This window comes from Schistocerca cancellata, chromosome 6 (genome assembly GCF_023864275.1).
Source record: "Schistocerca cancellata isolate TAMUIC-IGC-003103 chromosome 6, iqSchCanc2.1, whole genome shotgun sequence".
Taxonomy (NCBI): Eukaryota; Metazoa; Arthropoda; class Insecta; order Orthoptera; family Acrididae; genus Schistocerca; species Schistocerca cancellata.
Genome location: NC_064631.1, coordinates 261,083,176 through 261,101,297, shown reverse-complemented (window position 1 = coordinate 261,101,297; position 18,122 = coordinate 261,083,176). Strand labels below are relative to the sequence as shown.

Sequence of the window (18,122 nt, the reverse complement as noted above, 5' to 3'; positions counted from 1 at the left end):
CAGGTTTATTTGACCCGTGGGAGTGTGTTACAGTGATGCTGAAGATACTGAACTGGTAGACTCTTGAAAATAGATGTAAAGTACCCCAATAAAGTCTGCAAACATATTTTCAAGAACCGGGTTTAATGATGACTGTAGGAATATATTACAACCGCCTACATACTGCTCCCATAGGGATTGTGAGGACAAGATTAGAATAATTACAGCACGCACAGAGGCATTCAAATAATTATTCTTCTTCGGCTCCATATGTGAATGGAACAGGAAGAAACCCTAATAACTGTTGCAGTGGGATGTACCCTCTGCCATGCACTTCCTGGTGGTTCGCAGACTAGTGATGTAGATGTAAAGCACTGACTGACTAATTCTAATCAAACTAGACATATAAATATGTAACTGCCTGCAGACTTGAATTAATGATATTTTTTTGTGGTTCTTAAATTGTAATACCTAGATGTGTCCAATAGCTTGTGTAACGAAAATGATTGACTCCATAACCGTCACATTTCACACTTCCTTTATGAAAAACAAAATTTAAAGCAACAGCTGGATTTCACAATGGACTAATGCAGCAAAGATTGAAATTCCACAGATAGTTTGTAAGTTATCATTTAAATATTCTTTGGGCACCAACAAATGAATTTGTGTAACACATTATTGAGCTATGATTTTAAATCATCGTTTATGCCTAAACAATGATACGTGAAAATCGGTTTAGAAATGCATTTGGCGAAGAAGTCCCTTACAGCAACAACTTACAATCAGTAGTGAATTCAAAAAGAGAGAAGTTTTTTCCTTAGTGATGAATTTTGTGGAGGACACCCAACAACTGCTTTTATTGAGGAAAATACTACTGCTATCTGACCAATGCCTGAAGAAGATCAATGGACATCTTATTATTTTATTTGGATGGCACTGAGCATTGAGAGTCTTTTAGTTTTGTGGTATTGTGGACTTCTTTTAGCTATATACATCAGGCAAACTGTTAGATATTGGAACTGTCGAGCAGTGTGTGGTTTTGTGGTATCATGGACTTTGCTTTACCTATATGGGCCAAATGAAATTTATGGTACTGAATTTTAGAGCTGTGTGCGGGTTCACGATATTGTGGATGTCTTTTGAGCTATACAGGCCAAGTGAAATTTCCAGTACTGGGGTTCTGGAGCTACATGTGTGTTTGTGGTATCATTGACTTCACTTGAGCTATATACGTCAAGTCGAATTTCTTCCCCAAGATCAGCTTCTACCAGTTTTTCCATTTGTCTGTAAAGAATTCGTGTTAGTATTTTGCAGTCCTGACTTATTAAACTGATAGGTCGGTAATTTTCACAAATGTCGACACCTGCTTTCTTTGGGATTGGAATTATTGTATTCATCTTGAAGTCTGAGGGTATTTCACCTGTCTTACACATCTTGCTCACCAGGTGGTACAGTTTTGTCATGTACAGCTGTCCCTATGCTATCAGAAGTTCTAATGAAATGCTGTCTACGCCCTGGGCCTTTTTTGACTTAAGTCTTTCAGTGCTCTCTCAAATTCTTCATGCAGTATTGTATCTCCCATTTAAATTTCATCTACGTCCTCTTCCATTCCCATAATATTGTCCTCAAGTACATAGCCCTTGTATAGACCCTCTATATACTCCTACCTTTCTGCTTTCCCTTCTTAGCTTAGGACTGGTTTTCCATATGCGCTCTTAATATTCACACAGGTGGTTCTCTTTTCTCCAAGGGTCTCTTCAATTTTCCTGTAGGCAGTAGCTATCTTACTCCTAGTGATATATGGCTCTACATGGTTATATTTGTCCTCTAATCATTTTGCACTTCCTGTCAATCTCATTTTGAGACATATGTATTCCTTTTCTCCTGCTTCATTTACTGTATTTTTATATTCTCCCCTTCCATCAATTAAATCCAATATCTCTCCTGTTACTCAATGATTTCTACTAGCCCTCGTCTTTTTACCTACTTGATCCTCTGCTGCCTTCACTATTTCATTTCTCAAAGCTATCCATTTTTCTCTACTGTATTTCTTTCCCCCTGTATTTGTCAATTGTTCGCTAATGCTCTCTCTGAAATTCTTTACAACCTCCGATTCTTTCAGTTTATCCAGGACCCATCTCCTTAGATTCCTAACTTTTTGCTGTTTCTTCAGTATTAGTCTACAGTTCATAACCAATAAATTTTGGTAAGAGTCCACATCTGCCCCTGGAATGTCTTACAGTTTAAAACCCGGTTCTGAAATATCTGTCTTACCATTATCTTCCAGTGTCTCCAGGCCTTTTCCATGTATACAGCCTTCTTTCATGATTCTTAAACCGAGTGTTAGCTATGATTAAGTTATGCTCTGCGCAAAATTCAACCAGGTGGCTTCCTCTTTCATTCCTTACCCCCATTCCATATTCACCTACTACTTTTCCTTCTCTTCCTTTTTCCTACTATCAAATTCCCATCACTCACTATCACTTCACTTCACTATCTGAATAATTTCTTTTATTGCACCATACATTTCTTCAATATCTTCATCATCTGCGGAGCTAGTTGGCATATAAACTTGTACTACTGTGGTAGGCGTGGGCTTCACGTCTATTCTGGCTATAATAATGCATTCACTATGCTGTTCATAGTAGCTTATCCGCACTCCTACTTTTTTAATTCATTATTAAACCTACTCCTGCATTACCCCTATTAGATTTTGTGTTTATAATCCTGTATTCACCTGACCTTGTTCCTCCTGCCACCGAACTGCATGAATTCCCACTATATCTAACGTTAACTAAATCAATTTCTCTTTTTAAGTTTTCTAACCTACCTGCCCATTCCACTCCCTGATCTGCAGAACGCCAGTTTTGTTTCTTCTGATAATGACGTCTTCCTGAGCAGTCCCCGCCTGGAGTTCCGAATGGGGGACTATTTTACAAGAGGACATCATCATCAATTAACCATAGAGGAAAGCTGCATGCCCTTGGGAAAAATTATGACTGTAGTTTCCCATTGCTTTCAGCCATTCACAAAACCAGTGCAGCAAGGCCATTTTGATTAATGTCACAAGGTCAGATCAGTCAATCATCCAGACTGTTGCCCCTGCAAATATTGAAAAGGCTGCTGCCTCTATTCCTGTACCACATATTTGTCTGGCCTCTCAACAGGTACCCCTCCTTTGTGGTTGCGCCTATGGTACGGCTATCTGTATTGCTGGAACATGAAAGCTTCCCCACCAACAGCTAAGTCCATGGTTCATGGGGTGCCATATAAATACACAATAAATATTCCCAAACAAATGGTGGTGATGGTGAGACAAGAAATTCAGACATATAAAAAGGGTGATGACTCTGTTAAAATTTATGAAAATAAACATGTACTGATATCAGTGGAAGCTAAGCTATAACAGATTCTACTCTGTTGATGCGACAGTAGTTACAAAACTTTGTGGTGCTAGAGTTTGTGTTCAATTACTGCCAGTGTTGCAGATGTCAAGTTAATAACATTATGTGTAGCATTGCAGTAGACATTCCACATAGTAGTGACTGCCATGTTGCACACATAGACTTGTTTCTTTCAAAATGAAGCAATTTTAGATCCATCTTGGGAGCCACCTACAACTCCATGGAAAAGTATTGTTGGAATAACCAAGAGAATGAAGTAAGGAAAATAACTACCAGTGTTGATGAACACACCTTCCTAGAACTGACAAACAACTTATTGCAATAAATAAGTATCAGTATTAGGACAAATATGTCAATATTGCACTTTCACAAATCATATAAATATTATTTTTTCTGTGCATTTTCTACTTTTGTACGCTGACACTTGGCAAAAGGCACACCACAAGCATGTGTAATGTCTGCATTAAATAAGATAGGCACAGCTTGTCCCCTACACATCACTTCATTGCCAACACTGGAAATCTCTGGGTGGGGCAAAACTTGTACCCTCCACACCCCACTCGCACTTTGTATGCCAACAGAAGTTTAACAAAATGGTATCAATTACAAATCCCTTCATCCTGAAGTCCCTATAAGCAAGAGCGATTAGGCAAGTGCTGAAATTGTTGACAATTTTCTGTAAACTATGTTAGTAAGGCATTAGAAACATATACGACTTCCTTGATTCTGAGAGTTTGTGGTTGGAATACTCTTTTCTTAATTGGAGGAATACAAGGCATTGGAGGTATATAAGTTACTGCAATTCTAACCACAATGAGACTGGAAATAAATGTGAATGGATTGAATTCTGAAAATTAGTTAGAAGGTTATATTCAGTTTTGGAATATGACTATACTGCAATCAAAATTACTTAGTGATTACAGATTGTAGTGGTGGGGGCCAGTGTTGCCAGCATGCAGTCAGCAACACTTCACAGAGTGCTGAATGTAACCTACAAAACAAGAAAGACAGATAGCACGTAGTGCTCGAAAATGAACTACGAGTAAATGGAGTCTGGGCTGTATCATTTGACTTGATGAAACATCTAGTATGTTTAATTGGAATATAGAACGTAGATAAATGACTTTCAACTGAGATACCCGAGACTCTAAAATTAACTTAAATGTGACAACATATCCCTCCCATCACTACATTGAATGTGTAGTGTACTTCCTAGGAATGAAATCCATGAAGAGAGAATAAAGGGGAAGAAATGGTTTAAGGCAACATTCAGCTGTTTTTTGGACACTGTCTTCATTTTCAAAAAGTGACCAGACATTAAAAGAAAGCAAAAAGAATATTAAAACAAATATCAGCTGAATATTTGATTTAGTTGTGCTTGCAGGGCTCAATCAGATTAACTGCTACTGAAAGCCAGACATTATGAAAGATGACACACACACACACACACACACACACACACACACACACACACACACACGACGACAGTCTCTGACAGCTGAAGCCAGAAACTGGCTTTGGCTGCCAGAGACTGTGCTCATGTGCGAGTGAGATGCGTTTGCATGCGTGTGTAGAAGCGTGTGTTTTCGACCAAGGGCTTGTTGGCCGAAAGCTCATTTTGTGACAGTCTTTTTGTTGTGCCTATCTGTGACTCAGCAGCTCCCTTATATGATGAGTAGCAACTACCCTTTTCATAATAATGTTACATTCCATCCTGGATTTTCCATTGTTTGCAAGATAGACATCTGTACTTAAGTCCCAAAATAGTTGTTTTTTCATAGACTGCCCATTATATAACCCTTGCATCATTAATAACATAATCAAGAAAGTGTTATAATTAAATCTTCATCATCATCATCATCATCCATTTTCTGCAAACCACTTTTAACAGTGTTCCAGAGGATATGCCCCATTGTATCCACTATTTGGACTTTTTCCTGCTATGTTCATGTATGGAGTGAAGGAAGAATGTTGTAATTAATCTTCTGATCTTGTCCTACAGACTCACATAGGAGCAATACATAAGTGGTTGTGTATATTCCCATTCATAATTTAATGTTGGTTCTTGAAACTTTACAAATAGTAATAGATTTTTTTAGCTTTATCAGAAGATGGCAAACCAAGGAATGCACTTTCTAAGAGGGCAACATAAAATGAATGAATACAATCAGGGTTATGCAGGTGACACATAACTGAATAACGGAGGGGTTTTGCATTCTGACAGACATCTATGAGAAGCAGCAGAAATATATGAATGTCCCTGTATTCCACTTGATAATATTGGGGTAGTGGCATTCCTCTTAACCAATATAAGCGAAAAACAATGAAAATTAAATATTTTCTTTACTTTATACCAATGATTGTCCACGGCCTTCTTAGAGAAGCTCATACATAACAAGGGCCATTTTCAATTCTGTATTCAGATATTTTAAGGGCTCTTGGTGTCGATGGAAGTTGAGAAGCTGGCGGCAGCGAAAGTTTACAGAAACCAACAAAATCTAATACAAGCAGGCAGCCTTCTTGTCAGAAAGTCTAACTTTGTTCATATTTGAAATAATGAGGTAGAATACAATCTAAAAACAATAGCTTTCAAATTATCACTTATATTATATTTGACAGCCTATCAAAATTTTTCAGAATACAAGCTAGCAATCTCATTTGTATTAGGTTTTCGTGTAACTGCTCTCTTGTAGCTCATCCACTGTTCCATTAACGACATTAAACTGTCCAGATTCTAACTTCTGAACCAGGCAAGCCAAAACAGTTTGGGGTAGTTCATACAATACACTAATTTACTAGCACAGTGTTTTAGTAGCGCCTGTTAGATATTTCTTCTTTATCGCCCTTACGCTTTCACGCATCGGAATACCGGTTACATATTAGAGACGTTAGCGCCGAATTGTATCATTTACTGTAGAAAAACCGTGATGTGTCTGGCATAAATCACGAAATGTGAAACAAATCCATGGTATTTTACAACACACTAGTCTCTACAGACGCAGCTGCCCATAAAACAGCCATATTTTGTGATTACAATGTCTCCTTAGGATTGGGAATTTGTACCGACGCTAATTAACCTCAAGTATAATGTTTTGGTCACAATCTACAAACTATTCTTATCACTACCAGGCAGTTATCTGTAGATTAACCAACCTATCTAACGATTTCTTGGCATTGTTATAAAGTCTCCAAGAAGTATCCTAATCATAAAGAAATTACGTTCCACAGTAAACATATCGCCGCGAATGGAATGAAATATAACTAAAGTGCACTCCTCAAGGCTCACATTAAATTTCTGTACAACGCAAGGCTTGTAAATGCTACTTTCGGGCATATTTATTATTACACACGCACACACACACACACCGTACGCCGGTAAACGGCTATCGTAAACAAGTGGGAATTTACTGTGATCTGGATTAGAGCTTACCTTATCCGTTGACATTTCTCCCCTCTTTACTCTGTCTAGCATATTGTCAACAAGTTTTGCAACTTGCTGCACATTTTCATTCATTTCCTTCAATAACTGAAATGCCTGCGGCAAATCCTGGGGTACGATGTCATCTGTTGCCTAAACATGAAAATGTTTCAATTGTATTAAAACACCGGTTACACAAGCCTTCTCCTTCAAGATAATATAACTGGGCGAAATAAGCCATGCATGCACACGTATTTTTCCAGGCACTATAATGTACACATGTCATTTTGTTGTTTATTTCATGTTAAAAAACCTGCCATTTTACTAACATGGCAGAAACACTACTAAAAAATTACAGCATTCCTCTCATTCAGGAAACAAATCAGGTGTTCAGAAACTTCAAACTGAAGTAGTTTATTAAAACCCATACCTGAACCATGTTTGTAAACTAACGAGTCGATCAAAATTACATGACAATGACAAATACAGCCTTAATCTCCCGCACGTGGGAACAGATTCTACCAAGTGTGTTTTTTACATTAGTCAAAAGAAATTCCCTTTTTTAAAAAAATGTTAGTGGACAGTGGTTCACATACGGAAAAACATAAATACATTTATTTACTTTTTAATCATTGGAAAGTGAAGGTAAGAACAGTAAATTTTCTTTTACAGCATTCAACTGACTTCCAAAACAAATACAAAGATTATATCATGACATGCATATGCTCTCAGCTGCGAAACGCGGTTTTTTTAAATCGGCAAACACATGCTTACAACCAATTAAGAAGGCCAACATCACCTATATAAACACCGATTATAGGTAGTAATATTTTACAGGAGCACCCGTATATGCCCTAATTCAAGCTTCTTACGATGTAAAGATTGTTAAAGGCAGAGAATTAGTTCACAAGTGAGCTTGGCAAAAAAAAAAGCAGGAAGCGATACTCAACGACCAGTACACCCGTTCGTCGGGAGAGGCCTAGGAAATTGTAGAAAACATAAAGCAATATGTTTGGATAGCTACTCATTTCCTGTGAGATAGTAATCTACTGTCTAATTACTATTTCACGTTGCTTGTTCGAAGATCTCTTTGGAGATCCTGCCAGGCTTCGAGACAATGTTTCGTTGTGGGAATCATTAGAAGCACCTCGCTTTGAAGTTCGCACTAAATTTCGAGTTTCTGTAAAAAATCACCAATCTTGGAGATTTCCCGTTAGCTTAAATTTTGCATGCTTTTTTCGTTGTTTCTGCATCAGCCTTTTGGCCTGTTTTGTGTATCAGCTCCGTCATTTGTAAATTTATTTGGTATAAGTCCCTCGATTTCTGTCGGTACTATTTCTTCGAATTCAAGTACATCCGGCCTACGCTTACAGGTACATTGTTAATTTAGGAGGAGCGAACATCGTCTCTCAGGAAGGTGTTCAGCGAATTTTTATCTGCTTTTTTGAATAGGTACATTTTTCGTTTATTTTTTAAGGATTTTGGAGTTACAATATTCAGTCTCGCTACGACAACCCCATGTTCACTAATCTCAGTGTCTGTTTTGATGCCCTTAATTAGCCCAAGGTTATTTGTTGTTAAGAGGTCAAGTGTGTTTTCACAACCATTTACTATACGAGTGGGTAGGATAGCAAGACGTTTTTTGTTGCGACAGACTCATTTCCTCAACCACGAATTTAATTTCTGGATGTTTCTTGTAATGACTGACTTACATAGACGCCATTTTGATTGTTCACTGCAGATACGAATTAATCGAAACTTTGCACATGTGCAGAAGAAATATCAAATCTGAAGCACCTGGCAGGAAATTTTCATATATAGAGTTAATGCCTATAAATAGACGGGATCATTATTTACTGAACACCCTAATACAAATTATGGTTCGATAAATGTGACTGTTTACTTACCATAGTTCATATATGAGCATAATGTTACCTCATGTGACTCTTCTGTTCATTAGCTGTAATTCCAGTTAAATAATACGTGTATGATAAAATTGTCTTGTTGGACATACAGCTAGCTTGAAGTCAGCACTCCGAATCTGTGGTGTGTTGAAATGATAGTTACCCCAAATAGTTTCTATTGTTAGTGTGTAGTTGACAATTCAAACTCTGTCTCATAATATTATATTACCTGTAACGGTACCTGATGTACCATATGTCTATAAAGCAATTTCCATGGTGTAGAGGGGGAGGATGTTCATATCTCACAATACCTTAGGAAACATTTCTACTTTATTTGTAAATCTAAAGTAAAGAAAGATGTTAGTTTACTGTTGTCATTTTAAAGATTGAATATAACTATTGTATTGAGTGGATTTATAAAAATTTGTTATGAGAAGTGAATACTACACTGAAAATTTCAAACCAAAAGAAAATGTGTCTATTATCTCAAGTACTTTTTATTATGAGTGATGATTAGGGTGAAAATATTTTTTTTAGACAACATATGTAATATTGGAAAGCTGTAACAGGTGAGAAATACGTTATATATGATTAAGTTAAGTGTGAACTGGAATAATGTTGGAAGTACATCAAATATGTTTTGTCATTTTTGACAGTATTGAACATGTGCTGCATGACAATGATTTGAGAGTTGATACACTGTGGTCAGAATATGTTATAATAAGGAGACAGTAAGTAGTGCGCCAGCTGGAGTGGCTGAGTGGTTCTAGGCACTGCAGTCTGGAACCGCGCGACCACTATGGTTGCCTGTTCGAATCCTGCCTCGGGCTTGGATGTGTGTGTTGTTCTTAGGTTAGTTAGGTTTAAGTGGTTCTAAGTTCTAGGGGACTGATGACCTCGGAAGTTAAGTGCCATAGTGCTCAGAGCCATTTGAAGTAAGTTGTGCATTTTTGATTATATATCAGAAGTTGATTATGAGTATTGTGACAGTAAGGTGAGGTAGAATTATGTATATGCTGTGATGATATGTAGCGAATTTCTTCACAATATGATGAGATACAGTATATGTTATAGTATTTTGGAGATGATGATGGTGATTAGATTGCTGTGTGCTAGGGAATTTTACTGTGTAATGTGGTATGTGATGATCAGTTACATCACGTAGTAAATTATTTTACCTGGTAATAAGATGAAGGTCTGTACTGCACACTAACAACAATTGGTGAATTCGTGACAGAACACATCTTGAGGTATAGAAAAGTTATACAAAAGTGGTTTTTGGAAAATGCCTGAGATGAAGTGATATTGTTGACTAGTATTTTACACCAACTGAGCAATTTTTGCAGCAAACCTGAACTATCTGAACAGATTAATGTTTGTGAGCGAACTGGGAGATGTTCATTCTGTAATCAAAAATGAAAACTATTACTGATGTATAAAAGATGTCGAGGGTTGTATTGTCTGATAATATAACAAACAATTTTGTTGCCATACAGCAATTTTCCGAAAAGTAATAAGGTAAATGTAACAATAATGTCTAGAAGGACATATTTGTAATCGGAATTTGGAGCTGCTGTGATAGGCCAGACAAAACATAGGCAAAAAAGGCTCAATTAGCAAAGAATGATGTAGTTCTGATTTTTTGATATGTTATTAGGATCAGTTACAGTAAGGTAATCCACATATGCAACTTAGAAAAACGTGTGCTTCCTAAGTAACACATGAGAAACTGCAAAATTTTTGGTCTTTTTCAGTTGTTGCTTTATTACTCATAAACAATGCATTTTAATATATTAATCGTTATTGCGATTTCTAATGTTCACTAAATATGCAACATTTTAAGTCCAACTGCAACTCTGTAATTTCTGAGAATATCGGCTATTTTTTACCAAAATATTTAAGTTTTGCTCTTGTTTCTGGCCGAGTATCGTCATACCCGTTCATCCTGCGAGAAACGTCAGGAGAACTGAGGTTGTAGAAAATTTTATTGACTTTCATTTAAGCAGAAAATTAAGTCTCCATACCTAGTAGTTCTCTTGAAGTAGTACAATAATAAAATGTCAGATAAGTGAATTATTTGAAGAAATGAGCCTAAACACATCTAATAAGAAATTGTGGGCATTCAACAAAAGTAAAATGCTTAGCATGGTGTTTCAAGTATGTATTGTATGTTTACATGAATTACGCATGTTATAAAAACTGGTAAGTTTTGTGGACCCACACAAGTTTGAACAAATAAAGTAAATCTTCGCTTCTTTATAATGTTGTAATGCTGCCCTGTCTACTGCAACAAAAGGTTCCTTATTAAAGTTCTGTTGCCCATTCCCTGCATCTTCAACTTTTAGTGGCATTCAGTTCTGAGCGCTGTAAGTTCCTCAGCGAGTTTTGTAAAATATCGATTGCGTCAGGTGTTTGTTTTCTTTGCTGAAGAGCACTGAAGGGAGATCATGTAACAGTGGTGAAAAATGTGAAATGACCTAACAAATGAGATCAAAAATATCCGGACACCTGGCTGAAAATGAATTAAAAGTTCGTGGCGCCCTCCATCGGTAAGGCTGGAATTCAGTATGGTGTTGGCCAGCCCTTAGCCTTGATGACAACTTCCACTTTCAAAGACATGCGTTCAGCCAGTTGCTGGAAGGTTTCTTGGGGAATGGCAGCCCATTGTTGATGTAGTGCTGCACTGAGGAGAGGAATCGATGTCGGTCGGTGAGGCCTGGCAGGAAGTCGGCGTTCCAAAGGTGTTCTATAGGAGTCAGGTCAGGACTCGGTGCAGACCAGTCCATTAGAGGGATGTTATTGTCGTGTAACCACTCCACCACAGGCCGTGCATTATGACCAGGGGCTCGATCGTGTTGAAATAGCAATCGCCATCCCCGAATTGCTCTTCAACAGTGCTTAAAACATCAATGTAGGCCTGTGCTGTGACAGTGTCACGCAAAACAACAATGGGTGCAACCCCCTCCGCAAAAATCACGACCACATCATAACATCAACGCCTCCGAATTTTACTGTTGGCACTACACACGCTGGCAGATGACGTTCACCAGGTATCCGTCATACCCACACCCCACCATCATATCTCCACATTGTGTACCGTGATTCGTCACTCCACACAACGTTTTTCCGCTGTTCAATCGTCCAATGTTTACGCTCCTTACACCAAGCGAAGCGTCATTTGGCATTTACCGACGTGATGTGTGTGTGAGCAGCCGCTAGAGCAGGAAATCCAAGTTTTCTCACATCCCCCCTAACTCTCACAGTCCTTGCTGTGGATCCTGATGCAGTTTGAAATTCCTGTGTGATGGTCTTGACAGATGTCTGCCTATTACACATTACGACCCTCATCAACTGTCAGCGGTCTCTAGTAGTCAACAGACGAGGTCGGCCTGTACGCTTTTGTGCTGTACGTGTCCCTTTACGTTTCCACTTCACTATCACATCGGAGACAGTGGACCTAGGGATGTTTAGGAGTGTGGAAATCTCGCGTACAGACTTATGACACAAGTGACACCCAATCACCTGACAGTGTTCGAAGTCTGTGAGTTCTGCAGAGCGACCCATTCTGCTCACTCACGATGTCTAATGACTACTGAGGTCTCTGATAGGGAGTACCTGGCATCAGGTGGCAGCACAATGCATCTAATATGGAAAACGAATGTTTTTGGTGGTATCCGGATACTTTTGATCACATAGTGTAATTTCGCTAATTGAACAGAGTGTGCAGCATGGCCTTAAGAAGAGTCAACAAGCGTTAGATGAAGTTATTGTGCATGATGCGTGCAGGAAGAGGTACTGAAAGTAACGTTGCGGCGACTGTATGTCGTGGAGGCAATACAGTTCCTGAACTATCGTCTTCAGTGTTATCAAGAGGATCCATGGACCCCCAAAATATTTGTTTCCTCTGTGGAGATAATATCACTGAGGAATTTATCGAGCACTAAAAGAAACTGCCTCAATAACGAAGGAATAATGAGTAATGTGCACCAAGTGCACTCACTGGGTGCAAAGGAAACGATTCTTGAAGTGCCAAATCGTCGATGCGACGAATGAGGACAGCAGATTATAGATCGTCTAGCGTTTGTAACTAATCTCGTCACAGCTGACAACAAAACAAAATTGTGGAGTGATTTTCAAAAGAGTCTGCAGCTCGTGGTATCGCAGTCACGTTCTCGCTTCCCGAGCACATGGTCCCTGGTTCGATTCTGGGCGGGATCAGGTATTTTCACCTGCCCCGAGATGATTGGGTGTTTGTGTTGTCCCCTTTCATCATCATTCATGCAAGTGGCAGAACTGGACTGAGAAAGAGTTGGGCATTTGCACAGGCGCTGATATACGCGCAGTTGAGCGCCCCATAATCCAAACATCATCATCATTTTCAAAAGAACAGGTACCTAACTAACCTACAGTAGAAAACAGAGAATGTCAAATTTCAACGAATTTCACGTACAATGTCCCCTTAAGGAGATGTGTTATTTTAAAATTACCTTTTTTTACAATACAATCATAACTGGTTTTGGCCCACAATGGCCATCTCCATATGCTATGTGTGGCATGTGGGACAAATGATCATGTGTGGACAAAATTCAACAATGAACTTTGTTGTCCAAATGACTTATGCAGCATCTGAATATGCCCATTATGGGATGAAACCAGTTATGATCATGTAATACAAATAAGTGATTGTGTTAAAAATAAACCATACATTACAGATATATTGTTCACTCACCTGCAGTGTGTCGCTCAACTACATCACATATTTTAAGTCAGGAAATGTACTTACTTGAAACAAGACAAGTATCCACTGAGACAGGGTGCACCAAGGTCTGCTAGTAAACACTCCCAAACATAGACTGACTGGTCCACCAACCTGTTCATCAAAACTCTCCTCTGTGTGGGTGATGGGTTCACGTTCGGGTCCGACGGTTCCACTAATGTGCCTCCATATGAACAACGATTCACTTATTTTGCAAAACAGAAAGGTTTACATTATCATAAAGATTCACCATTACTCATGTTATTAATTATTGTCAAGTTATTATATGTCAGTCTTGATGTGAACTACATCGATCTCCAAATAAATTCTCCCCACCCTCGCTAATTCCAATGTGAAAAAAATGAAATAAATCTAAAAAAATTTTAGGCTTGGATCAAACATTTTTTTTACACTTGTGAAGATATACAGAGGAACTTATACATTAATACTTATTTCTATAAAATACAATTTTGGAAAATATTGCATAACGCTGAAGTTCAGTAAATGTCATTAAGGGTAAATGCAATTTACACCTTTTCAAGATGATGAAATGGTTATTAAAAATACGAATACAAGATTTTCCTAATGATGGTTATGATGTGGAAAATGTTACCATGTAATAGATATGAAATTCAGATTAAATGGAAAATTCTAATATAAGTTTACCCACACAGTACTTACTAGTGGATAAGTTGACAAAACACCAGAATTGTATGTAGTTAGTATTACATTTAATGATTAACTAATTTTGTAAACTTTATTTACAAATACCCATATGAATCCCCATTGCTAGAACAAATAATCTAGTTGTTAAGAATGTACATATGATACCATTTGTCTTATGTCAGTATTAGTAGACAGTAAGCTTGTCTGAGACTACAGATTTTAATTGTATGCTACTCAAACTTGTAAGGTTTTATTCATGCAGCGATCATGTAAAAAATCATTATAAATTATCTACAGCTGTGTTTTGACTCAATGAGAAGTAAGATGCCTACTGATGAACGTTGAGTACTAATGATTCTATGGAGAAGAGAAAGGACATGGAGAAAACACATTTGTAAAATGAAGTAATATTTAAAAACTTATGTAAAGACAATGAGTATACATTTGTTTAAACTGTTCTTTGCTTTATATGCTTGTGTTATATACTTGGTTGATAACACTCCCCACCAACTAGACACAAGCAGATGTAGATGTCTAAATCAGAGTATAGTATGCTCCTGCTCTGGTGCATGCATACTACAGCAAAGTTTGGCCCATAGTTCTTATGTGTGTGCATGGCGAAGGGGTTAGGGTGTAAAATAACAAAATGGGTCGACACTTACAGAAGAGTGTGATATAGACCATATTGCAGTACAGGATACTATTTTGTGATGAATATGTAAAGCTATGTAACTAAATGTGCACTTGTTTTAATGACATTAGTTGACAGAATTAATTAAATTAAGGTTCCTAGAACATAACAATGATGAAATATAGTACAATTATGATGAAATATAGTTTCTATTCGAAAACATTATATCAAATACAAACAATTGTTAAAACTTGTACTAACAAAATTCTTACAGAGAAACCTACTTGTAATTTTAGTTAAGCTATGTGTAAAGATCCAGGATTCATGTTAGTATCAAAATCAAACCTGCATTTAAGGAGCTATTAGCTTCTCTGAATCAAACATTATTGTGGAAAGGTAATTCATATATTTTGTAAATGATAAGTGAGTTATTTTAGCATGTTTATTGTTCTGAAAATATCTTAAAAATTGTAAATTCAAGTTCTGCAGCTCCTTTTAGAAACCTAATCAATTTCTAACTTAAAACTTCACAATAACTGTTTTAACCATGAATGTATTTTTATTCCGATTATTGTAAGGTATATATGGACCAATGCAGCAGACCTGGTATAGTCTGAGTGAGTGAGTCCCCACTCTGACTATCCAGTTATGTCACAAGGTGCTTCTACATGGTATTTCATAATGTTGTACTGATCCTCCCATGGTGCATGTTTTAAATCAGTGGCTACACAGTGTGCTGATACCATGGGCAGCATTTATTTTTAGATAAACAGCTCAACATTGCTGGAATATACAGAAGATGTTTGGTCTCTTCCAAAACACAATATTACAGAATAAATTAAATTAACGAAGTAGCATAAGGCATAAGGCAGGTTCCCTATATCTATTACAAATATAGAATTGAATGCCTATTCATCTGTATGTATGTTTACCTAGTACCTCCTGCTAAACAGATGGATATATTCCAATAGGATTTTGAATACCATATATTGCAATTATACTGTACAATTTAAGGCTTACACATATGTGGTTTTCCTGCTAAGGGGTAGAAGTTTTCTTTGCAGGGGCTGTGTTGAAACGTAACAATTTTAGATATGTGAAAACTGTTCAGAAGTAATGGGGAATTAATAAAGGTGACGTATTTTATTAGTCCGATTCGCACGACATTTTTGTCGTTGTGTTGGTAAACATGTCTGAAAAGAATTATATAAGGTTAGGCATCTTGGATATTTAGTCTGTTGTTAGTAGTATCGCCGATTAGACGTTAAATGCCGCCTTTGGTGGGTCCAGTATGAGTAAAACAAGGGTTTGCAACTCGTATAGACGTTTTGAAGAAGGTGAAGATGAAGAAATGGGTCATAATAGGAGATGAAACATGAGTTAACGTTGAAACTAAGGTTCAGTGGTCCCATTGGTACCATTCTGTATCGCCAAGACCGATAAATGTTTGACAAGAGCGGTCAAATGCCAGTTTTGTGCTTCTCACAGTGTTCTTCCATTTTAACTGTATAGTGCACCATGACTTTTTACCAGAGGTGAAACGATCTGTATGTGTGGGACTTGGTCAGCTAGGGAAATGAGCGGAAAGTGGGGCATCCGGTTGTTTCAGGAGAAAAACTTAAAAAGTGGAGATTTTATGTTTCCAATAGACTACGCCTATGGGGTACAGCAAACTCAAACTCGTTACAGCAATGGAAGGTTGCCACAGTTAAACTAAGGAGTGAACTCGCCACTCTCTCACTTTAATAACGTTCTCATTCAGATTAACATACATATTTTACGTCATGATCTTGGTGTTCTCGAATACTACATTTGCTATGTGTGGTTTATGACTTTTTCTACATTGGGAAATTGTGGACAGTGTGTTCTTATAACCGCCTGTGTAGTCTGTAGAGAACTTGTACCTGAGGGGCCATAGTGGAAGTGATGGAGAACATGAAGAGAGATGAATAGGGAGCGATGTGCTGAATGCAGCGACCTGGCGGTGTGAGTGATTTTGGGAAGCAGCACTCAGTAGATCTTACCTGTAGAGGGACTTCTGGCAAAAGTTCTTCCTCCTTCCGCTTAGGGTCGGACAAAAGGGCGTCAGTTCATAAAACATTTTACCTGGGCCAGGCGACAGTCCGTCGCAAAGGTGGCTGGGTGGCTGAAAGGGGGTGGAGGAAGCCATTTAAGAATGACTGCTGTAAAGGGATGTCATAAAACTCTGTGCATTCTCATGTTTGAAGCTGTGACAATACAGACAGAGCTTCTCGTGTATGTGTTTAGTGGAGGCAGGACTGTAAACTCCCCCCCCCCCCACCCCCCCGCCCATGACAGGAAGTCTCTCAGCGAGCGGCAAAAACATATATTTCATGACTATCTGGGAAGCTTCACAGCTTTATTTCAGAAACTGGAAATGGTTGACCCAGAAAGATTAGATCACTCCATAAATGCTCCTGTGCATCTTGAGAACAATGCCTCCGTAGTCTAAAATCTTCTTTTTACAGGAAAGACAGATTTTCAGTTACTGATTGGCTCCTCTCAGGATATGCAAAGTAGAGGCTTGCTCCCCCAGCGTGTGAACCCTGGTGCTCTGTCTGGATTGGCTACCAGGCCAACAGAACAGTCAAGAGAGGAGATTCAATGAGTGGAGGGTAGTTTGATTGGTATGTGCAATGCGGAGGCGGTTTCGTTTCTGTAATTCGGCTCCCTTACCGATGCTTGGTGGAAAGCGGTTGCGATTCTTTGCCTTCATCATGTTCTGGTTCTCCCCTGGTGGAGAACTACAGGTCTTTCCCTAGTGCATAAGACTTGTGGTCTGTATCTTGTGGTGGACTATGAGTCAATGTCAGTTTCCAACTGTACTGACAGTGGAACTGCGTATCATCTCTGATATATTGTGTGTCACGAGGGTGAAATTATTCACCCTGAACTGGTAGTCTGACGATTGACAATTCCAGCACGCATTGTCGTTCCTATGTATCAAATGGGTTTGCCCATATCAGTGAAGGGAAGCAACTCACACTGAAATACGCCAGGATTTCAGGGTTCTGATAGGGAAGTTTCCTGAGTTCTGATAATGAGAACGCCAGGCCGCATAGTTTGCGTATTTTCCTGGATGCGTCACAACATACAGCTGCCACAGTGCACTGCTCCTCGCCCACCGCACACTGTTTCACGCCGCTGCTTAATCAAGGTGAAAGGGTAAATCATCACTACAAAGGCATAGGGCTGTTAAATGATATTCACAGCTCCCTGTTCTCAGGTGAACCAGTGTTTGTGGTATACCCAATCGTAGTTATTTCATTTGAATAGAGTTGGGCCTCACAGTGGAATCACGTGAAAATGTCAGATTGCATTGTAAAAGGGATTAATTAGGGGA

At 38.4% G+C, this 18,122-nt stretch overlaps 1 protein-coding gene across 1 annotated transcript in view; it reads right to left on the bottom strand.

The window, feature by feature from the left end:
• Window positions 1–7,340, bottom strand: part of LOC126191132 (neuroguidin-A) — a 60,926-nt gene extending 53,586 nt beyond the window's left edge. Inside the window, 2 exon segments of the mRNA XM_049931882.1 lie at window positions 6,814–6,954; window positions 7,232–7,340. Coding sequence (XP_049787839.1) covers window positions 6,814–6,954; window positions 7,232–7,240 — 150 coding nt within the window. The 5' untranslated portion in view covers window positions 7,241–7,340.
• Window positions 7,341–18,122: the final 10,782 nt, after the last annotated feature.